General features: G+C 51.7%; 1 protein-coding gene across 5 annotated transcripts in view; it reads left to right on the forward strand.

The window, feature by feature from the left end:
• GRAMD2B (GRAM domain containing 2B) overlaps positions 1–17,022 on the forward strand; it is a 205,011-nt gene that overhangs the window by 162,273 nt on the left and 25,716 nt on the right. For all 5 annotated transcript variants that reach the window (XM_040344560.1, XM_040344568.1, XM_040344578.1 and 2 more), the window contains one exon: positions 12,400–12,471. In XM_040344560.1, coding sequence (XP_040200494.1) covers positions 12,400–12,471 — 72 coding nt within the window. The remainder of the gene's footprint in view (positions 1–12,399; positions 12,472–17,022) is intronic.

Consider the following 17,022-nt stretch of genomic DNA (forward strand, 5'->3'; position numbering starts at 1 on the left):
TCAGCTTGTTTTAATTAACCATCTCGCGCCAATATACGTCGGCAACGTGGTTCGCGATCGTGAATCGCTGTATGAGTATGTCTGTGCTTTCCACCCCCCACCTGACGGGTCTGTGTGTCTCTGTGTGTCTCTGTGTGTCTGTGTGTCTGTGTGTGTCTGTGTGTGTCTGTGTGTGTCTGTGTGTGTCTGTGTGTGTCTGTGTGTGTCTGTGTGTCTGTGTGTGTCTGTGTGTCTCTGTGTCTGTGTCTGTGTCTCTGTGTCTGTGTCTGTGTGTCTCTGTGTGTGTGTGTGTGTGTCTCTGTGTGTGTGTGTGTGTGTGTCTCTGTGTGTGTGTGTGTGTGTGTGTCTCTGTGTGTGTGTGTGTGTCTCTGTGTGTGTGTGTGTGTGTCTCTGTCTGTGTGTGTGTGTCTCTGTGTGTGTGTGTGTGTGTCTCTGTGTGTGTGTGTGTGTGTCTCTGTGTGTGTGTGTGTGTGTCTCTGTCTGTGTGTGTGTGTGTCTCTGTGTGTGTGTGTGTGTCTCTGTGTGTGTGTGTGTGTCTCTGTGTGTGTGTGTGTGTGTCTCTGTCTGTGTGTGTGTGTCTCTGTGTGTGTGTGTGTGTCTCTGTGTGTGTGTGTGTGTCTCTGTGTGTGTGTGTCTGTCTGTGTGTGTGTGTCTCTGTGTGTGTGTGTCTCTGTGTGTCTCTGTCTGTGTGTGTGTCTCTGTGTGTGTGTGTGTCTCTGTGTGTGTGTGTGTGTCTCTGTGTGTGTGTGTCTGTCTGTGTGTGTGTGTCTCTGTGTGTGTGTGTCTCTGTCTGTGTGTGTGTGTCTCTGTCTGTGTGTGTGTGTCTCTGTCTGTGTGTGTGTGTCTCTGTCTGTGTGTGTGTGTGTCTCTGTCTGTGTGTGTGTGTGTGTCTCTGTCTGTGTGTGTGTGTGTCTCTGTCTGTGTGTGTGTGTGTCTCTGTCTGTGTGTGTGTGTGTGTCTGTGTGTGTGTGTGTGTGTGTGTGTGTGTGTGTGTGTCTTTCCTGTTCTGTCAGGAGCTATATTGTTTGTTCCTACGAAGTAGAAACAATAGGTCTCCTCTCCCAGTCAGTCCTATTCCCATACAGTGGAACACATTTAACCCCTTGATCGCCCCTTAGTGTTAGCCCCTTCCCTTTCGGTGACATACAGTAATCTGTGCATTTTTATAGCACTGATCGCTGTATAATTGTCAATGGTCCAAAAAATGTGTCAAGTGTCCGATCTGTCTGCCACAATGTCGCAGTACCGCTAATTATCGCACATCATCGCCATTGCTAATGAAAAAATTTAAAAAAAATGCCAAATCTTTCCCATAGTTTGTAGATGTTCAAAGTTTTGCACAAACCAACTTTAATATACACGTATTGCAATTTTTGACGGCTCCCGCTGATTTCCATCAAACTCCGTGACACGAGGGTGTGGCTGAGTTCTGCTGTCTGTGTCAATGGATGCAGCAGCAGGACTCGAGCGTGCCCCCATGGATAGCATCTCTTCACGGGGGCACCTGATGTAGCGCCACCAGGACACCCCAGAAACGGGGGGATTGGGCAGCTCTGTGCTAAACCCTTGCACAGAGCAGGGTAAATATGACATGTTTTAAAAAAAAAAAAAAAACTTTACAATCCCTTTTTTTTAAGCTTTGACCAAAAAAAATAACCTGAAAGCTGATTTGTTTCTATGCTGCACAAGGTTTCTGCACCCTAGTTTTAGTAATTCAACGTGTGTGTGTAGTTGGGCCCTATACACATGGCAGTTTAAAAACAAAACTCGTGTACAAGCAGTTTTTATTTATGAATCCAAATGCAACTGCATTGTTTCAATAAAGAAATTCACACAAGTGCAAAAACACGATCAGATCTGTAACACTGGATCCAAAAATCCTCCAAAGGTATGCTTGTACACGTATACCACTGGAAAAAGGACAATTTTAGAGCATTTAACACATTTATTTCGGAATATTATTATTTTTTTTTTTTTTTTTTATCGGTAACATTTTTACAGCTATGTTATGGCCTTGTGAACATAGCTTTTTTTTTTTTTTCCTGCAACTGCCTCAATGCCTGGCACACACGATGAAGATTATCAAAGGATCTTTTTTTTTTTTTTTTGCATGCCATATCCACATTGAAAATTGAGTTTCTCTTATCGTCGATGGACGGACACAGCTCCTAAATCTTGACAAGTGGGTTATGTTCCCTGTTTAACATGTTTCTGCTTAGTCCTCTCCTGTAATAGTTAAATACCGTATTTATCGACCTATTGCACGCCCCGGCGTATAGCGCGCACCCCTAAACTTGAAGAAAAATTCCTGGGGGAAAAAAAAAATACTTAGTTTGGATGCCCCTTGTCGGTGTCTTGCCCATCGGCGGCCTCGTCCGGTCTGGCGTCCTTCTGCGGCTATCGTGGTGTCCCCCCCCGCTCGATCCCCGCTTCCCGCGCTGAGTTTGAACCACTGCGCCGGCATATACCGAGCGCAGTACACTCGGGTATAGTCGGGCAGGCTCCGCTCCTCTCGCGTAAAGGACATGCAGGACGTGACCGCGAGAGGAGCCGAGCGTGCCTGACTATACCCTAGTGTACTGCGCTCGATATATGCCGGCGCAGTGGTTCAAGCTCAGCGCGGGTATCGGCGTATATCGCGCACCCACGATATCGCGTATCGGCGTATATCGCGCACCCGGCAAAAAAGTGCGCGGTATATGCCGATACATGCGGTACATGTTGCATTACCAGAGTTGAACTGCCCCGCCCAGGGGCGGTCCCTCCAGACATAACCCTCCTCACTGTAGCATGCAGCCTTAGTTTCGTTCTGCCTAGCAAGGAGGACGTATGGCCCAGCGCCCTGAGGAGAAATTTTATTTTACTTGAATCTTCTTTCAACTGTCGGCTGAGACAGGCTGGATCATATATATCCTTGTAGTCTATTCGGTCCGACCAGCAAGCGTGGACACACCTTTGCAAAGAGGCTGGGTCTGCCACACCATACCCCATGACTCCTGGGGTGGCCGGTGAGCTTTGCTCCGAGGTCCACATATGACTGGGCTGTGGTGTTCCACTCACAGTGGACCGGGCCGACAGCTACCTCCATTGCAGTTCTGTCAGGAATGCGTCAGCGAGTCCTCGATTGGACGGGTAAGTACAGTCCCTCCTGCTTCGGTGGGTTGGTATGGCTGGGGTTCGGCGGCCCTCTTCTCCTCCCTACCCTGCTCCTTTTCCCTTGCTGCATTGCTAACATTGCCGCTGTCAGGGGGGAGGGGGCCTTCCTGAGGGGACTGTGTTATCTGGCCTGTTTTTTTTTTTTTTCACTGTTAAAAAGCCCTGTGATGAGCACAGATGTTTATGATTATACTTCAGCGAGTAGTTAAACGCTGACTGATTGGTGACACCTGTAACGGTTTTGCTTTTTATGCTGTATCTGTGTCTTATTTTTAGATAAAAAAGCCCTAGGAGGCTTTTCCTGTTTAAACATGCCTTCAGATGCCGCACAGTTACCTCACCGTTCTTTTCCTCACACGCTGTGTGCTGAGAGCGGACGGCAGCGCTGGGCAGTCTTCTCCTGAGGTGAGTCCCCTGGTCAGCGCAGCAAGTGGGTGAGAGGCCCTGAATAGGGCTCTAGGAGCTTTTGTTTGTAAGGACAGGTGTGCATATTATAATACACACTATGTAAATATTAATTAATATTTGGAGTCAGTATCTGGGTCCTTCTCCACATGCTGGTGGTGGCAGCAGGTGTTAGCACCTGGGATTCCCACAGAGTTTTTATTGTTAGTCCTGGACACGTTTGTGCCAGGGTGGGGGTGGACTGCTCTGTTATGAAGCCATGGACCAGGTACCTAGTTAAAAAAAAAAAAAGAAGCAGAATAAGGCATTTATGGGTGCGCTTTTTACTGCTGCAAGGGACTCTCTTAAGCTGGATAGTGCAGCTGGGTTTCCGCCGAGGGCTCTGTCTTTTTTGGATCACACAAATCAGACCACTGTGTAGGTTTTTTCCTTCTGTGCCCTTCTTTGATAATTTCTGAGATGTGGAATGAGAAAAGCCACTGAGGGCTTTTGTATAGGTCTGTGATGCTTCATTGAATGCTGCGCCCTTGTTATCCAGGGCTTCTGTTTCAGAATGGTTTTATGCACACGGTGGTGTAGTGCTTAACTCCATTACTTGGCAGCAAGAGTCATTGGTTCGAATCCAGACACTGATGCCAATCTGCCTGGAGCTTGCATTGTCGCTCCCCGTGTCTGCGTGGGTTTCCTCCGGGTACTCCGGTTTCCTCCAAAGGCATGTGTGCATACACCTACATAATATACATACACACTATGTGTGTGTGTGTGTGTGTGTGTATTATTTAGGGGCAACCCTCCTAGGCCGTCAAAGGCCCAGCTGGGGGACTAATCCGTCCCTGGGTGCGTAAGCCGATCACGCCGGCACCCAAATCCTGCCATGCATGTAGCCTTCCCTCCCTGTCTCTAGATGGGAGGGGCTGCTTGCAGGTTCACAATTCGGTGAAACCTCCCTGCTCTTTGACCAGTGGGTCTGCGAGGTGGTCTCTTCGGAGTACTAGATAGGGTTTCCTCCTATCCACAGAACAAAGTTCTTTCCTTGTGTCTTCCTCTCCCGGCCCGTTTGTCTGCCTTGGGCAGTGTGGGATTTGCTAAGCTGCAGGGTAATTTTACCTTTCCTGCAGGACGAGAGTTTAAGGGTTTTCTACGGGCCTCAGGCCATAAATACCTTTGTGAACGTCAGGTAGTTCCGCATGGAATCCATTTGTTCGGTGGTAGCTGCGCTCCATCCGGGGGATGTCCTCGGACATCAGGGACACATACATGCATGTCCCGTTTTGTGCATGTCAGTGTTTTTTTGTTTTTTTTTCTGTGCTTCGTGATGAGAGAGGGTCTGTCAGCCTGTGGCCCTCCCTTTTGATCTGCATCAGCACCATGGGTTTTCAGCTAGGAGCTCGCACTTATCCTAACTTTGTTGGGACAGCGAGGCTTTGCCTTATTGGCTACTTGGACGACTTTCTTCTGAGAGCAGCTTCTGTCTCCGACCTAGTGGATGGGTTATTCCCATTCAGACCCTCCGAAGATTCAGGTGGGTGTTAAATGTTTAGGCTCAGTGGCAGCAAGCCTGCCCTCCATGTGTGCGACCCAGGGTTCAAATCCTGGGCATGCTAGGTTCCGACTCGGTGTTGAAGTATCTAGTGTTGATCCAGACTCCTCGGGGGCAAAGGTCCTTCTTCCCCTGGAGAAATTGCAGACTCTTCAGTCTGCGATGAAGGTATTGGCATCACGCAATCGGTCTTCTCTCCTGGCGCCTGCTGGTTCGGGGCCTGTGGGTAGCCTCCAAGGCGGTACTGTATGCCCAGTTCCACACCCTGGTTTTCCAGGGGAAATGCTGTCCAGGTGGTAAAAATCTCTTGTCTCTGAAATCATCGGATTCCGGTGCGCCACCTAGTCAGTCTCTCTGAGTTGGTGACAGAGATCCCCTGACTCTTTGGTCCGGGAAGTTTTCTTCCTTCTAGTGGTCCTGGGGGGGGGGGGGGGGTTCACAAAACCGGGGGGGGGGGGGTCCAGTCGGCCCTGAGTGGCTAGACTTGCGTGGACCTACGGCCACACCTCCCTGAATGTGTCTGGTCTCGGTAGCTACCCAGGGTCGGGCCTGGCTAGTGCCTGGGTGAGAGACCGCCTGGGAATACCAGGTGCTGTCTACTGTTCATTGTCATACTATTTAAGGCGATCAGGCTATGCTTCTCCTTGTGGTCGACTGATCTGGTTTCAGCCGGCCAACACCATGGCCGTGGCTTCGGTCTACCATCAGGTATACTGGCAGGCGGACTACTGGAGTCGCCAGATGCTGGACCAGGGCGACTGGTCTTTGTGCTTGGGGTGTTTTGGCTCCCTTGCAGGAGGTGAGCCTCACAGGGCATGGATCTCCTGGCCCGACATCATGCGTCGGTTTCGCAGGTGTGCGATGTGGCAACTTGCTCGTCTGTTAACGCTTTTTCCAGAATTTACATGGTTGCTGTGAGTGCATCTTATGTTTTTTTTAGCAGCTAGTTTTTGCCGGGGGCTGTTTAAAGTTGCACCTCCTCCGTTGAGGAGCTCTGCTTGTTTTGGCGTGAAGTTAAAATTGGTTTTACTGATATTTTTCCCACCCCTCGTTTTTTGACACTGCTTGGGGACGTCCCACTTGTCAAGATTTAAGGAGCTGTGTCTGTCCATTGACGATAAGAGAAAATAGGATTTTCTCTTTCGTTCATAGACTGACACAGCCTTCATTGACCTTAGGGTTATGCTTCTTCCTACCAGGAGATTTAGGCAGAATTCTACAGCACTTAAGGTGTTAAAAACTTCCCTTCATGCCGCTCCTCCCAGGGGGCGTGGCTCCCCCAGGCATAACCCACACCCTGCTCTAGCAGCTTCAGTTTGTTTTCTGCCTAACGACAGGAGGTCAGGCTCTCTGGAGTTCCTGGACTCTGGAGTTTTTTTCTTGCAATTTTTATCGCTTTTTATTTTGTTCCTGCATTTTTTGAATCCTGTGATTCTTCTATCAACAGACGACTGGGTGACGGGCTGGGTCCTCGACCCTTGTAGTCCCCCCATCTTCGGCCTTCGAGCGTGTGCCGGCCCTCAGCTCAGCTTTGGGACGTCCACAACAGGCCCCGTTGCTCCAGGGGCGGCCGGGGAACTTCGGTTCTAGGGCACACATATGACCGGTCTTTTATGGCCTTGTCACAGTATGTCTGGCCGACAGCCATGCCGTTCGCGGACGTTGGTTCTGTCTGGGATACCTCCAGCCGGGTAGTCGCAGGACAGGTAAGTAGTGGCCCCTTACTCAGGTAAGTGGTCTGGCTGGAATGCTTCCCTTGGGAGGTCGACTGAGGGTCCGCCCTGCTTTCCTCTCTCCCCTTCCTCTCCCTCCTTCCCCTGACTGGGTAGTGGCTGTGAAGGGGGGGCCTCCTGGGTTTTCTTTATTACCACCGGGGCCCTTGTGGTGTTGGGGGACTGTGTTGTTACTCTGGGGGGTGCTGCTGTGTGCTGCTGTGTTCTATGAGTTGATTTTTACCTCAGACGGTGGCCATCTTGGAAATCTCCTTGGTAACGCTGTGATTCTTCCCTGAGGTGACTCGGCACAGCCTCTGGTCTCTTCTACCAGTTTTAGTGCTGTGAAACGCTGTGAATCTTCCTTGAGGTGACAGAAAACATCACAGCCAGCACATCAGAGCACACCTCAGGTTTTCAGCTCCCTCTGCAGCTGGGTGGGGTGGTGAATACCAGGGGCCCCCATGCTCTGCAATAGCAGCAAGGAGGTGACCAGTGGGGGGTTTTTTTTGTCCTGCCTTGCAGGGTGGGTGACTCAGCGCTGACACTATGGAACCTGAGCCAGGTCTCCCTCTCAAGCTATGCCTGAGTTAACCCTTAACACCCCTTCCCCTGCCACATCTGTTATGTTAGCTGTCCTGGGTTTCTTGCCAGGTTTGAAGCAGCTGGTGCCCGGATGGGGGGTAAAAAAGCGCCCCCTCCCTGAGCCTGCTTCTGGGGATGACACAGAATCGCTGTTTTTTTTTCTAGTTCTGTTATGTCAGAGGCTGCGGGTTTAACCCTTATGGATAGTGAGGATGACTCTGCTGCAGTCAGTTGCTGGCAAGAATTTGTTTGAGCTCTTGTTTTCTGCGGTGCGTGAGACTCTAAAAATTGAGGATGTGGCGGAGACGCCTCCATGTCAGTACCAGCAGACTACCACGCACCGCTGAAGGGTTTCCTTGTGCTCCTTATTTGAACTATATGTTATACAAGGAATGGGATGCACCGCAAAAAGTTTGTCAAAAAACTTTGCAACCCGTTACCCCCTTGAGGGGGGCTTTAAAAAAAAAAAAAAGTAGGGCTCTCCTCCGCCAGTGGACCCCCCTGTGTCCAGATGTGGAAGGGGCTCCTGCATTTCAGGATCCAGCTGATGGGAGAGTGGAGGCCGTGGCCCGCTCCCTATTCACGGTGGTGGGTTCGGCGGTGAGGCCGGCTCTGGCCAGGGCCCTGGTCAGGCCCCGACTAAAAGGGCGAAGCTCCTGCTGCAGGAGCTGGAAGAAGGACCTCTAAGGTGGCCTTGGTGATGGCCGTTAAGGGTGAACGGTCCTTTTGGGACTTCCCTGAATGGCATCATTGAGGATGCCACGGGTGGTAAGCGCATGCTGTTCCCACAGTCTGGGAAGGGCTAGGGACCTCGCCCTGTGCAAGGACCCTCCTTGCCTACCTCCGAGCGTTTTTTCGCTCGCCCTGTGCGGTGGGGGTAGGTCTACATGGTGCTTGAATCCCCGCTGCGGGGTAGCAGCGCACCTGATACCGCATGCCTAACGAGTCTGCGGACATACCTGCTTCCGCCTGAAGGTCTGCTCCCGCCCGTGTCTCGGGTGGGAGACTGGCTTCGCATTGCGAAGCGTTTTCCTTGGGGTACAAGATTGAGTTTCTCTCTTGTCTGCCAAACAGGTTTTTTTCCTCCGGCTTCTGGCATCCTCCGGTTCGCCGGTTGACTGTCAGGGGCTGTCCAGGATCTTCTGGTCAGGGGAGTGATTGTGCCAGTTCCCTCGTTGGAACGGTCTCGGGGTTTTTACTCCATTCTGTTTGTGTCCCCACGGAGGATGGGGCCCGGTCAATCCTGGGCCTCAAGTCCCTCGTTTGTTTTGTCAAGGTGCAAACTTTTGGTGGTGTCGATTCGCTTGGTAATAGCGGCACTCCATCAGGGGGATTTTCTGGCATCCTTGGATGTCATGAACGTGTACCTGCATATCCTCAAACCACCGGAGATTCTGTGCTTTGCGGTCGGGGGGGACCATTTTCAATAGTGTCCTTCCCATTCGGCAGGTTTTCGCCAAGGTGCTCGTCCCGATACTGGCCCGGCTGTGACAGCGGGGGTTTGTTATCATGGGATGTCTGGACGACATTCTCCTACGAGCTTCTTCGAGCTCTGCATTGGTGGAGCCGTGTCCATCACGTGTCAGGCTCTCCGAGTGTTCGGCTGGTTTCTGGATTGTCCTGAAATCAGGGTTGATTCCGTCTCAGGGACTGGAATACCTGGGACTAGTCCTGGATTCCGCCAGGGCGGGAGTGTTTTTCTCCTAACGGAAAAACTTCAGACTCTGCTATCTGCTGTGCAGCAGTTGCTGACCCAGAAGCGGTCATCTCTGCGATTCTGCAGGAAGGTTCTGGGTCAGTTGGTAGCCTTTTTCCAGGCGGTTCCGTATGCCCAATTCCACGCCAGGGTTCTACGGAGGGAACTGCTGTCACGATGGGACTAGCTTCCGTCATCTCTGGATTACCAGATTCAATTGAGTCATCTGATCATGTCTCCCCTGGTGTGGTTGGCGTTTCCGGTGCTTCGGGCCGGAAAGTCCTTTTTCTGCTGGCCACTGGATGGACAGTGGTCACGACGGATGCCAGCCTCTCCGGTTAGGGAGGGGCGCTTGGGGCACCCAGTCAGCCCAGGGGCACTGGACTCAGGTGGAGTCCTGCCTACTGATCAACGTTCTGGAGCTCCGAGCAATCAAGCTTTGCCTTGCCAGGTGGTCCCTGGATCTTCAGGGCCGACAGGTCAGGATCCTGTCCGATGATGCCACGGCCTTGGCGTAGGTCGATCATCAGGGAGGCACACGGAGTTCTGTTGCAGCGACGGGGGTCGTGCACATCCTTCGGTGGGCCGAAGGGTCTGTTCCGGCTCTATCGGCCGGGTACATTCCGGGAATACGGAATTGGCTAGCCGACTACCTAAGTCGCACTGCACGGGGCCCAAGGAGAGTGGTCTCTCCACCCGCAGGTCTTTCGGGGTTCTGTGCCGAAAGCGGGGCACTCTGGGCGTGGACCTTCTAGCGTCTCTATCGGTAATTGCCACGGTTCGTGGCCAGGTTTAAGGACCTGTGGGCGGACGCGTCAGACACGTTGGTGGCTCCTTGGGGTCACTATCGCCTACTTTACACCTTCCCTCCTCGGAAGCTTCTTCCTCGCCTGCTGCGCTGAGTGGAAGCTGTGGGGATTCTATCAGTTCTGATTGCTCCGGTTTGGCCGCGTCGCTTCTGGTACGCGGACCTACTGCATCTGGTGGCAGATGCCCCCTAGCGTCTTCCCCTGGAAAATGATCTTCTGATACAGGGTCCGATCTTCCACCCTGTTTCACAGCCACCGGCCTTAGCGGCGCGGCTGTTGAGAGCCAGGGGCTTAAGGACCGAGGCCTATTGGGCTCGGTGGTCTCTACCGTGCTGCGTGCACGGAGGTCTACCTCACGTAGGTTTTTTTTTCCTCATACATGGAAGGCCTACATCTGTGTGTGGGGAGATGAACTGGCACCCCCGTACTTGCGTAGTGTCCCGGATCCTGCTGTTCCTGCAGCGGGGAGTGGACTAGACTTTTGCCTTGAGCACGAGCAAGAGTCGGCTTTCTGCTCTGGCTGTTTACTTTCAGCGTCCCTTGGCGGCGCACTCCTTGATTCGCATGTTTGTGCAGGGGGTCCGCCATGTGGCCCCTCCGGTGCGCCCTCCACTGCCTTCATGGGACTTGAATTTGGTCCTCTCGGCGCTTCAGCATGCTCCCTTTGAGAACATTCAGGAGATCCCTTTGCTGACTCTGTCGTGGAAGGTGTTTTTTCTGGTAGCTATTACCTCTATCAGACGAGTGTCTGAACTGGCGGCCTTGTCCTGCAAGGCCCCCTACTTGGTTATCCATCAGGATAAGGCGGTGCTGCGCCCGCAGCCCTCTTTTCTTCCGAAGGTCGTTTCGGCTTTTCACATCAACGAGGACATTGTTCTTCCATCCTTATGTCCTAAGCCGAAGGAGGCCGTTTTACATTCTCTGGATGTGGTTCGGGCCCTTCGAGTTTACTTGTCTGCGACAGCTCCGTTCCGGAAGTCGGACTTGCTGTTCGTGTCTGTGTCCGGTCCCAGTGAGGGCCTGGCAGTCTCGTCGGCCACCATTTCCAGGTGGATCCGACAGGTTGTGCTTCAGGCCTATGCCCTGAAGGGGCGGGCGCCCCCCTTTCGGGTCATGGCGCATTAGACCAGGGCGATCAGGGTATCTTGGGCTTTCCGACACCAAGCCTCTGTGTTACAGGTGTGTAAGGCTGCGACCTGGTCGTCGGTCCACACTTTTTCAAAGTATTATAAGGTGGATGTGAGTGCATCTTCTGATGCCTCCTTCGGCCGCAGGTGTTTCAGGCGGCAGTTTAAGGTTGGAGTTCCTCCGTTGAGTGACTCCGGTTTTGTTTGGGGTGTAACCTGTTTTTGGTGTTTTTCCCACCCCTCGAATTTTTTGACACTGCTTGGGGACGTCCCTAAGGTCAATGAAGGCTGTGTCCGTCTATGAACGAAAGAGAAAAAAGGATTTTTGTACTCACCGTAAAATCCATTTCTCTGAGTTCATAGACGGACACAGCACCCACCCCTCTTTTGTTTGTACTGCTTGTTACGAACTGAAGCTGCTAGAGCAGGGTGTGGGTTATGCCTGGGGGAGCCACGCCCCCTGGGAGGAGCGGCATGAAGGGAAGTTTTTAACACCTTAAGTGCTGTAGAATTCTGCCTAAATCTCCTGGTAGGAAGAAGCATAACCCTAAGGTCAATGAAGGCTGTGTCCGTCTATGAACTCAGAGAAATGGATTTTACGGTGAGTACAAAAATCCTTTTTTTTGTACTCACGGTAAAATCCTTTTCTCTGAAGTCCATGGATGGACACAGCTCCCACCCCTCCTTTTTTAGGTTTGTACTGCTTGTTATGAACTGAGGCTGCATGCTACAGTGAGGAGGGTTATGTCTGGAGGGATCGCCCCCTGGGTGGGGCTGGTCAACTCTGTTAATGTAACATGTATTTAACATGTTTCTGCCTAGTCCTCTCCTGTAAACAGGGAACATAACCTGTTTACACATGTCAAGATTTAAGGAGCTGTGTCCGTCCATGGACTTCAGAGAAAAGGATTTTACGGTGAGTACAAAAAATCCTATTTTTACCTAAGTTCTGAATTTTTATGCTGTAGTATGAGAAATTGCATAAGTGAAACAATGTCTTGTGTTTTTTTGGACAACTGTACTGATATTAAACAAAATTTGCATGATCTGGTATCGTACGAGGGGAAAAAATTTGCTTGTCCAATCGGATTAAATCGCATGAATTGTTGTGATGGGCTCTCGAAAGCTCTGTACTAACGATCAGATTATCGTACGATCGCTTTGAAATCAATATTTTTTATTTGCTTTACTGATTGTGTGTACGGGCCTTTTTTAGATATATATTTTAATTTTTTTGCCCAGCGTCCTATTCTACAAACAGCCACACTCCATGCTCTGCCTGTGACATCACTACTGAATATAAGTAAAAGCGCAATGCACATTTTCTCTTCTCTCCTGTTTAAATAACAACCTTTCTGTCTTCATACAGTTCATATTTGTGTCCTTATTATCACGTGATTCCACCTACAAGTTATTGAGGTCTGTCTGCAGCCACCTTGATGTAAGTATTCAGCCAACCATGTCCATGTGTTCGCTGCATCTGGTAAACACACCAAGAGGCATATTTATAAAGTGCTGAATCTGACATTTACTGCTTGAAAGGGAAATTTGTTTGTGGGTTTTTATTTTTTAGTTATCGTAGCCTTTTTTTTTTTTTTTTTTTTTTTTTTTTTTATGGACGGAAAAGGCACTCTCGACAAAAGTGGGTATTTAGCCTTCAACTAGGAGAGGACTAGGCAGAAACAGGTTACTGTTTAAACACATCAAACAAACTGTACAGCACCGCCCCGGGAGCGGTCCCTCTAGTACAACCCCTCTCTCTGCACCATGCGGCCCAGTTTTTTTTTATTTATTTTTTCTTCTGCCTAGTATAGGGGGAAGGACATGGCTTCCCCCTATATATGGCTTCCCCTGGAATTTTTTCAGGTGTTTTTTTTTACTTTTTGTTCCTGTGACCACCTACTAGCAACTGCTGACTGGGCGACAGGCTGGATCCTAAATCCTTGGAGTCTCTATCTTTGGCCAGCGAGTGTGCTTACCGTAGCTACGCACTGGGTTGTCCACAACATGCCCCGACGTTCCAGGGGTGGCCTGTGAGCTTCGGGTTCCAGGCCTGATTCAGTGTGCCGGGCTGATGGCCATCTTCATTGCCATGCGGAAGATCGCCTGTCAGGAATGCTTCCAGCAAGTCCGCATGGGACAGGTAAGTAGCTTTTTTTTTTTTTTTTTTATTCTTTTTTTTCTCTTCCATTCCTGGGGAGGTTGTTTTTGAGGGATTGTACATCACTTTGCCTCCTCTCCTTCCCTCCTACCTGCTCTGGATTAGCTGCTGCGTGGATAGGGGGGGCATCATCCGGCACGGGGGGCTGCGATGTCCGTTTTTCCACGGGCGGTTGTTCGGCTGTGCATAGGGGGAGGCCCTAGGGTCCCTAAATGTTTTGCAGCCTACTGCGCATTTTTTTCACTACCTGCCTCTGTCTTGCGTTCACGCGGCCGGCCGCCATTTTGGCCTCTAGTGTGTTCGGCCATTTTCTTGTGGCCGCGCTCCTTTTCGTCGGCTTGCCGTTCGGCTGAGCTTTTGACCTCTTGTGACAGTTTATTTGGCGCGAGCGCTGGGTGACTTTTCAGGCGGGAGGCGGATGGCAACTGTGTGGCTCCGTTGCTGGGTGGTGAGTCCTCTGGGGATCTCTCGTTCTTTGCAGCAGCTAGGAGGGGGGACAGCGTGCTGGGCCTTGGTCCTGTGTCGCACGTGTGGGTCAGCATGATGTCGGAAGCCGGCGCCTCCTCCCCAGAAACACCTGAGCTAGCGGCTGGGGCCCCTGCTCCTGATGTGTCAGTGGATGCTATGTCAGCAGTCCTGGAGGCCTTTGTTGCCAGGGTGGAAGCAGCGTGTAAGGCCGGGGGGGGGGGTAAAAAGCACCCCCTCCCCCCATCTTCCGGGGACAATTCTGATGCTGAGTCTGGCCCGGCTACGGCTCCTGATCAGGATTCTGATGCTTTAGAGGCCGCGGACCGCGGCCATTCGGATAATGGGGAGGACTCTGGGTCTGGATCAGCACATGAAAAGGCTCTGGTCATTCAACTGATCACCACAGTGCGGGATACATTGAATATGGAGGATTCTGCCGAAGCAGCGGAGGAATCGTTCCCATTTGGGTTCCGTAAGCCGTCCCGCACCGCAAATGTGTTTCCTTGTGTTTCTTATCTTGATAAGCTTTTTTTTTTACAAGGATTGGGAAAAACCACAGAAGGTTTTTGCTGCCCCAAGTGTCTCAAACGCTGACGGAATGGGTAAAGATACTGCTCCAGGGGCTTAAGACTCGTCGGGCACCTCTGGATGAGGTGGCTTTTGCCGACCAATTAGTGCAGGGCCTTAAGTTTGTCTGCGAGTCAGATCTGGATACTATTCCCTTGCTGTCCAGGGCCTCGGTCTGTGCGGTGGTGTTGCGCCACCTGATCTGGCTTAAAGGGGTTGTAAAGGTAAATGTTTTTTTCATCTTAATGCATCCCCCCCCCCCCAAACCCTTGTTTTGCTTATCTGACCCCTCGAAAGTCCCGCACGCATCCACATGATCCTCTTCGGTTCCCAGCCTGGCCGTTGATTGGCTAGGCTAGACGGATTGATAGCAGCGCAGCCATTGGCTGGCGCTGCTGTCAATCACAGCGGATGACGCGGCGCGCCGGGGGGCGGGGCCGAGTGATACAGCTGGCGGCTATGCCCGCCGCTGTATCACGGGAGCGCTCTGGCAAAAGCTTTCCACCATGCGAGCTCACTCGCATGAAGGTGGAAAGCTTTTGCGAGGAGGAGCCGAGACAGCCGCCAAGGGACCCCAGAAGACCGGATTCGGGGACACTCTGTGCAAAACGAGCTGCACAGTCGAGGTAAGTATAACATGTTTGTTATTTATAAAATAAAGGAAAATGTTTTGCCTTTTAGTGTTGCTTTAAGTGTTGGTCGGCAGACCAATCTTCTAAGAAGGCTCTGATGGATTTGCCCTTTTAAGGGCGACAGACTGTTCGGTGCTTCTCTTGATCAAGGATGCTATGGGGGCAAGAGCACCCTCCTCCTGCAATCCAAAAAAGAGTCAGAAGCCACACCGCAGGCAAGGCCCCTCTTTCACTGTGAACAATTTTTTTTTTTTTTTTTTTTTTTTTTTTTTTTTTTTGTCCGCTTAGTGCTGCAGGTAAACGCTCCAGGCTGACAAAGCGTCTGCAGAGGGTCAGAAGCGACCTTGGTTTCGCAAAACCACAGTCTGCATGAAGGTTTGCCCCCGCCTATCTCTCGGATGTGGGGACGTCTTTGTGAATTTGCGACTCTGGTCGTCTCTGATCTCTGACCGCTGGGTTTGCGTAGTGGTTTCTTCACGGTACAAGATGGTGTTTTTCTCGTCGTCCGAGCAGATTTTTTTTTTTTTCCTCCAGCTGCAGCCGAAGTGTCTGACAGCCCTTTTCGGGGTGGTTCAGGATCTGCTGGCTCGTGGAGCAATTGTTCGGTTCCTTCGCAGGAGCGGTTTCAGGGGTTCTACTCGAACCTGTTGGTTGTGCCGAAGAAGGACGGAGTCCGTCCGATCCTGGACCAATTGCTTTGTGAGGGTGCAAAGATTCAGGATGGAGTCGGTTCGCTCTGTTGCGGCTCTCTATCTGGGGGACTTTCTGGCATCCTTGGACCTCAAGGACGCATACCTGCATATCCCCATCTACTCCGGTCATCAGATTTCTGCAATTTGCAGTCGGGGAAGCTCACTATCAGTTTGTGGCTCTCCCCCTTCGGCTTGGCATCTGCACCAAGGGTGTTTACCAAGGTGCTGTTCCCGATTCTGGCATCGCTATCGCGGGCTACTTGGATGACCTTCTTCCTCTGAGGGCCTCTTCAAGCTCAGAATTTGAGGGAGTGTCTAGCACCCAACAAAATTCGAGGGTCCGACAGGCTATAAACACCCAGAAGTCGGTCTTGGTTCCCTCTCAACACCTGGAATACCTGGGGTTGATTCTGGACTCCTCGGTGGCGAGGGTGTTTCTTCCAGTGGAAAAGCTGCAGTCTCTGAACGGCGGTGCAGCAGTTGATATCCCAAAGCTGGTTGTGTCTCCGTTTTTGCATGCGGGTCCTGGATCTCATGGTAGCCTCCTTCGAGGCGGTGCCGTATGCTAAATCTCACACTCGAGTGCTGCAGAGGGAGATTCTGCTCAGATGGGACAGGAGTCCTTCGTCTCTGGATCATCAGATCCGAGTGAGCCACCGGGTCAGGTCTTCCCTGGTGTGGTGGCTGACATCACCGGCTCTTCGGTCAGGGAAGTCGTTCGTCGTGATTACCATCCAGTGACAAGGGAGGGACACCGTCTTACCGGCTGGGGGGTCCAGTCGGCCCAGGGTCCCTGGGCTTCGGAGGAATCCTGCTTGCCGATCAAGCTTTGCCTCCTCGAGTGGTCTCAGACTGCAGGGGCGACCGGTCAGGATAGTCGGACAACGCCATGTTGGTGGCATATGTCAATCAAGGAGGAACGAGAAGCGCGGCGGCATCTTCAGAGGTCACTCGCATCCTGAGGTGGGCAGACTGGAGCATGCTCGCTCTGTCGGCCATATACATTCCGTGCATGGAAAACTGGCAGGCGGACTACCTGAGTCGTCAGATGCTGGACCAGGGAGACTGGTCCCTGCACCCAGATGTTTCTCCTCGTCTGTCAGATGGGGCACACTGGACATGTATTGCGTCTTGTCTCAATCTGAAGGTTTTGAGGTTCGTGGCCAGATCAAGGGACCCCTGGGCGGACGCGACGGACGTGTTGGTGGGGTCGGTATCTGCTGCTTTATGCGTTTCCTCCTCTAAAGCTTCTTCCTCGTCTGCTTTGCCGGGTGGAGGCTGAAGGGATCCAAATGATCCTTGTCACTTCGGATTGGCCTCTGCGTCCCTGGTACGCCGACCTGGTGCGTTTAGTGGCGGACGCGCCCTGGCATCTGCCGCTACAAGAGGACCTTCTGTCGCAAGGTCCCATACTCCATCCTGCTTTGCGGTCTCTGGTTTTACCAGCCTGGCTGTTGAAAGCCAGGTGTTGA

The sequence above is a fragment of the Rana temporaria genome, chromosome 1 (assembly GCF_905171775.1).
Source record: "Rana temporaria chromosome 1, aRanTem1.1, whole genome shotgun sequence".
Lineage (NCBI taxonomy): Eukaryota > Metazoa > Chordata > Amphibia > Anura > Ranidae > Rana > Rana temporaria.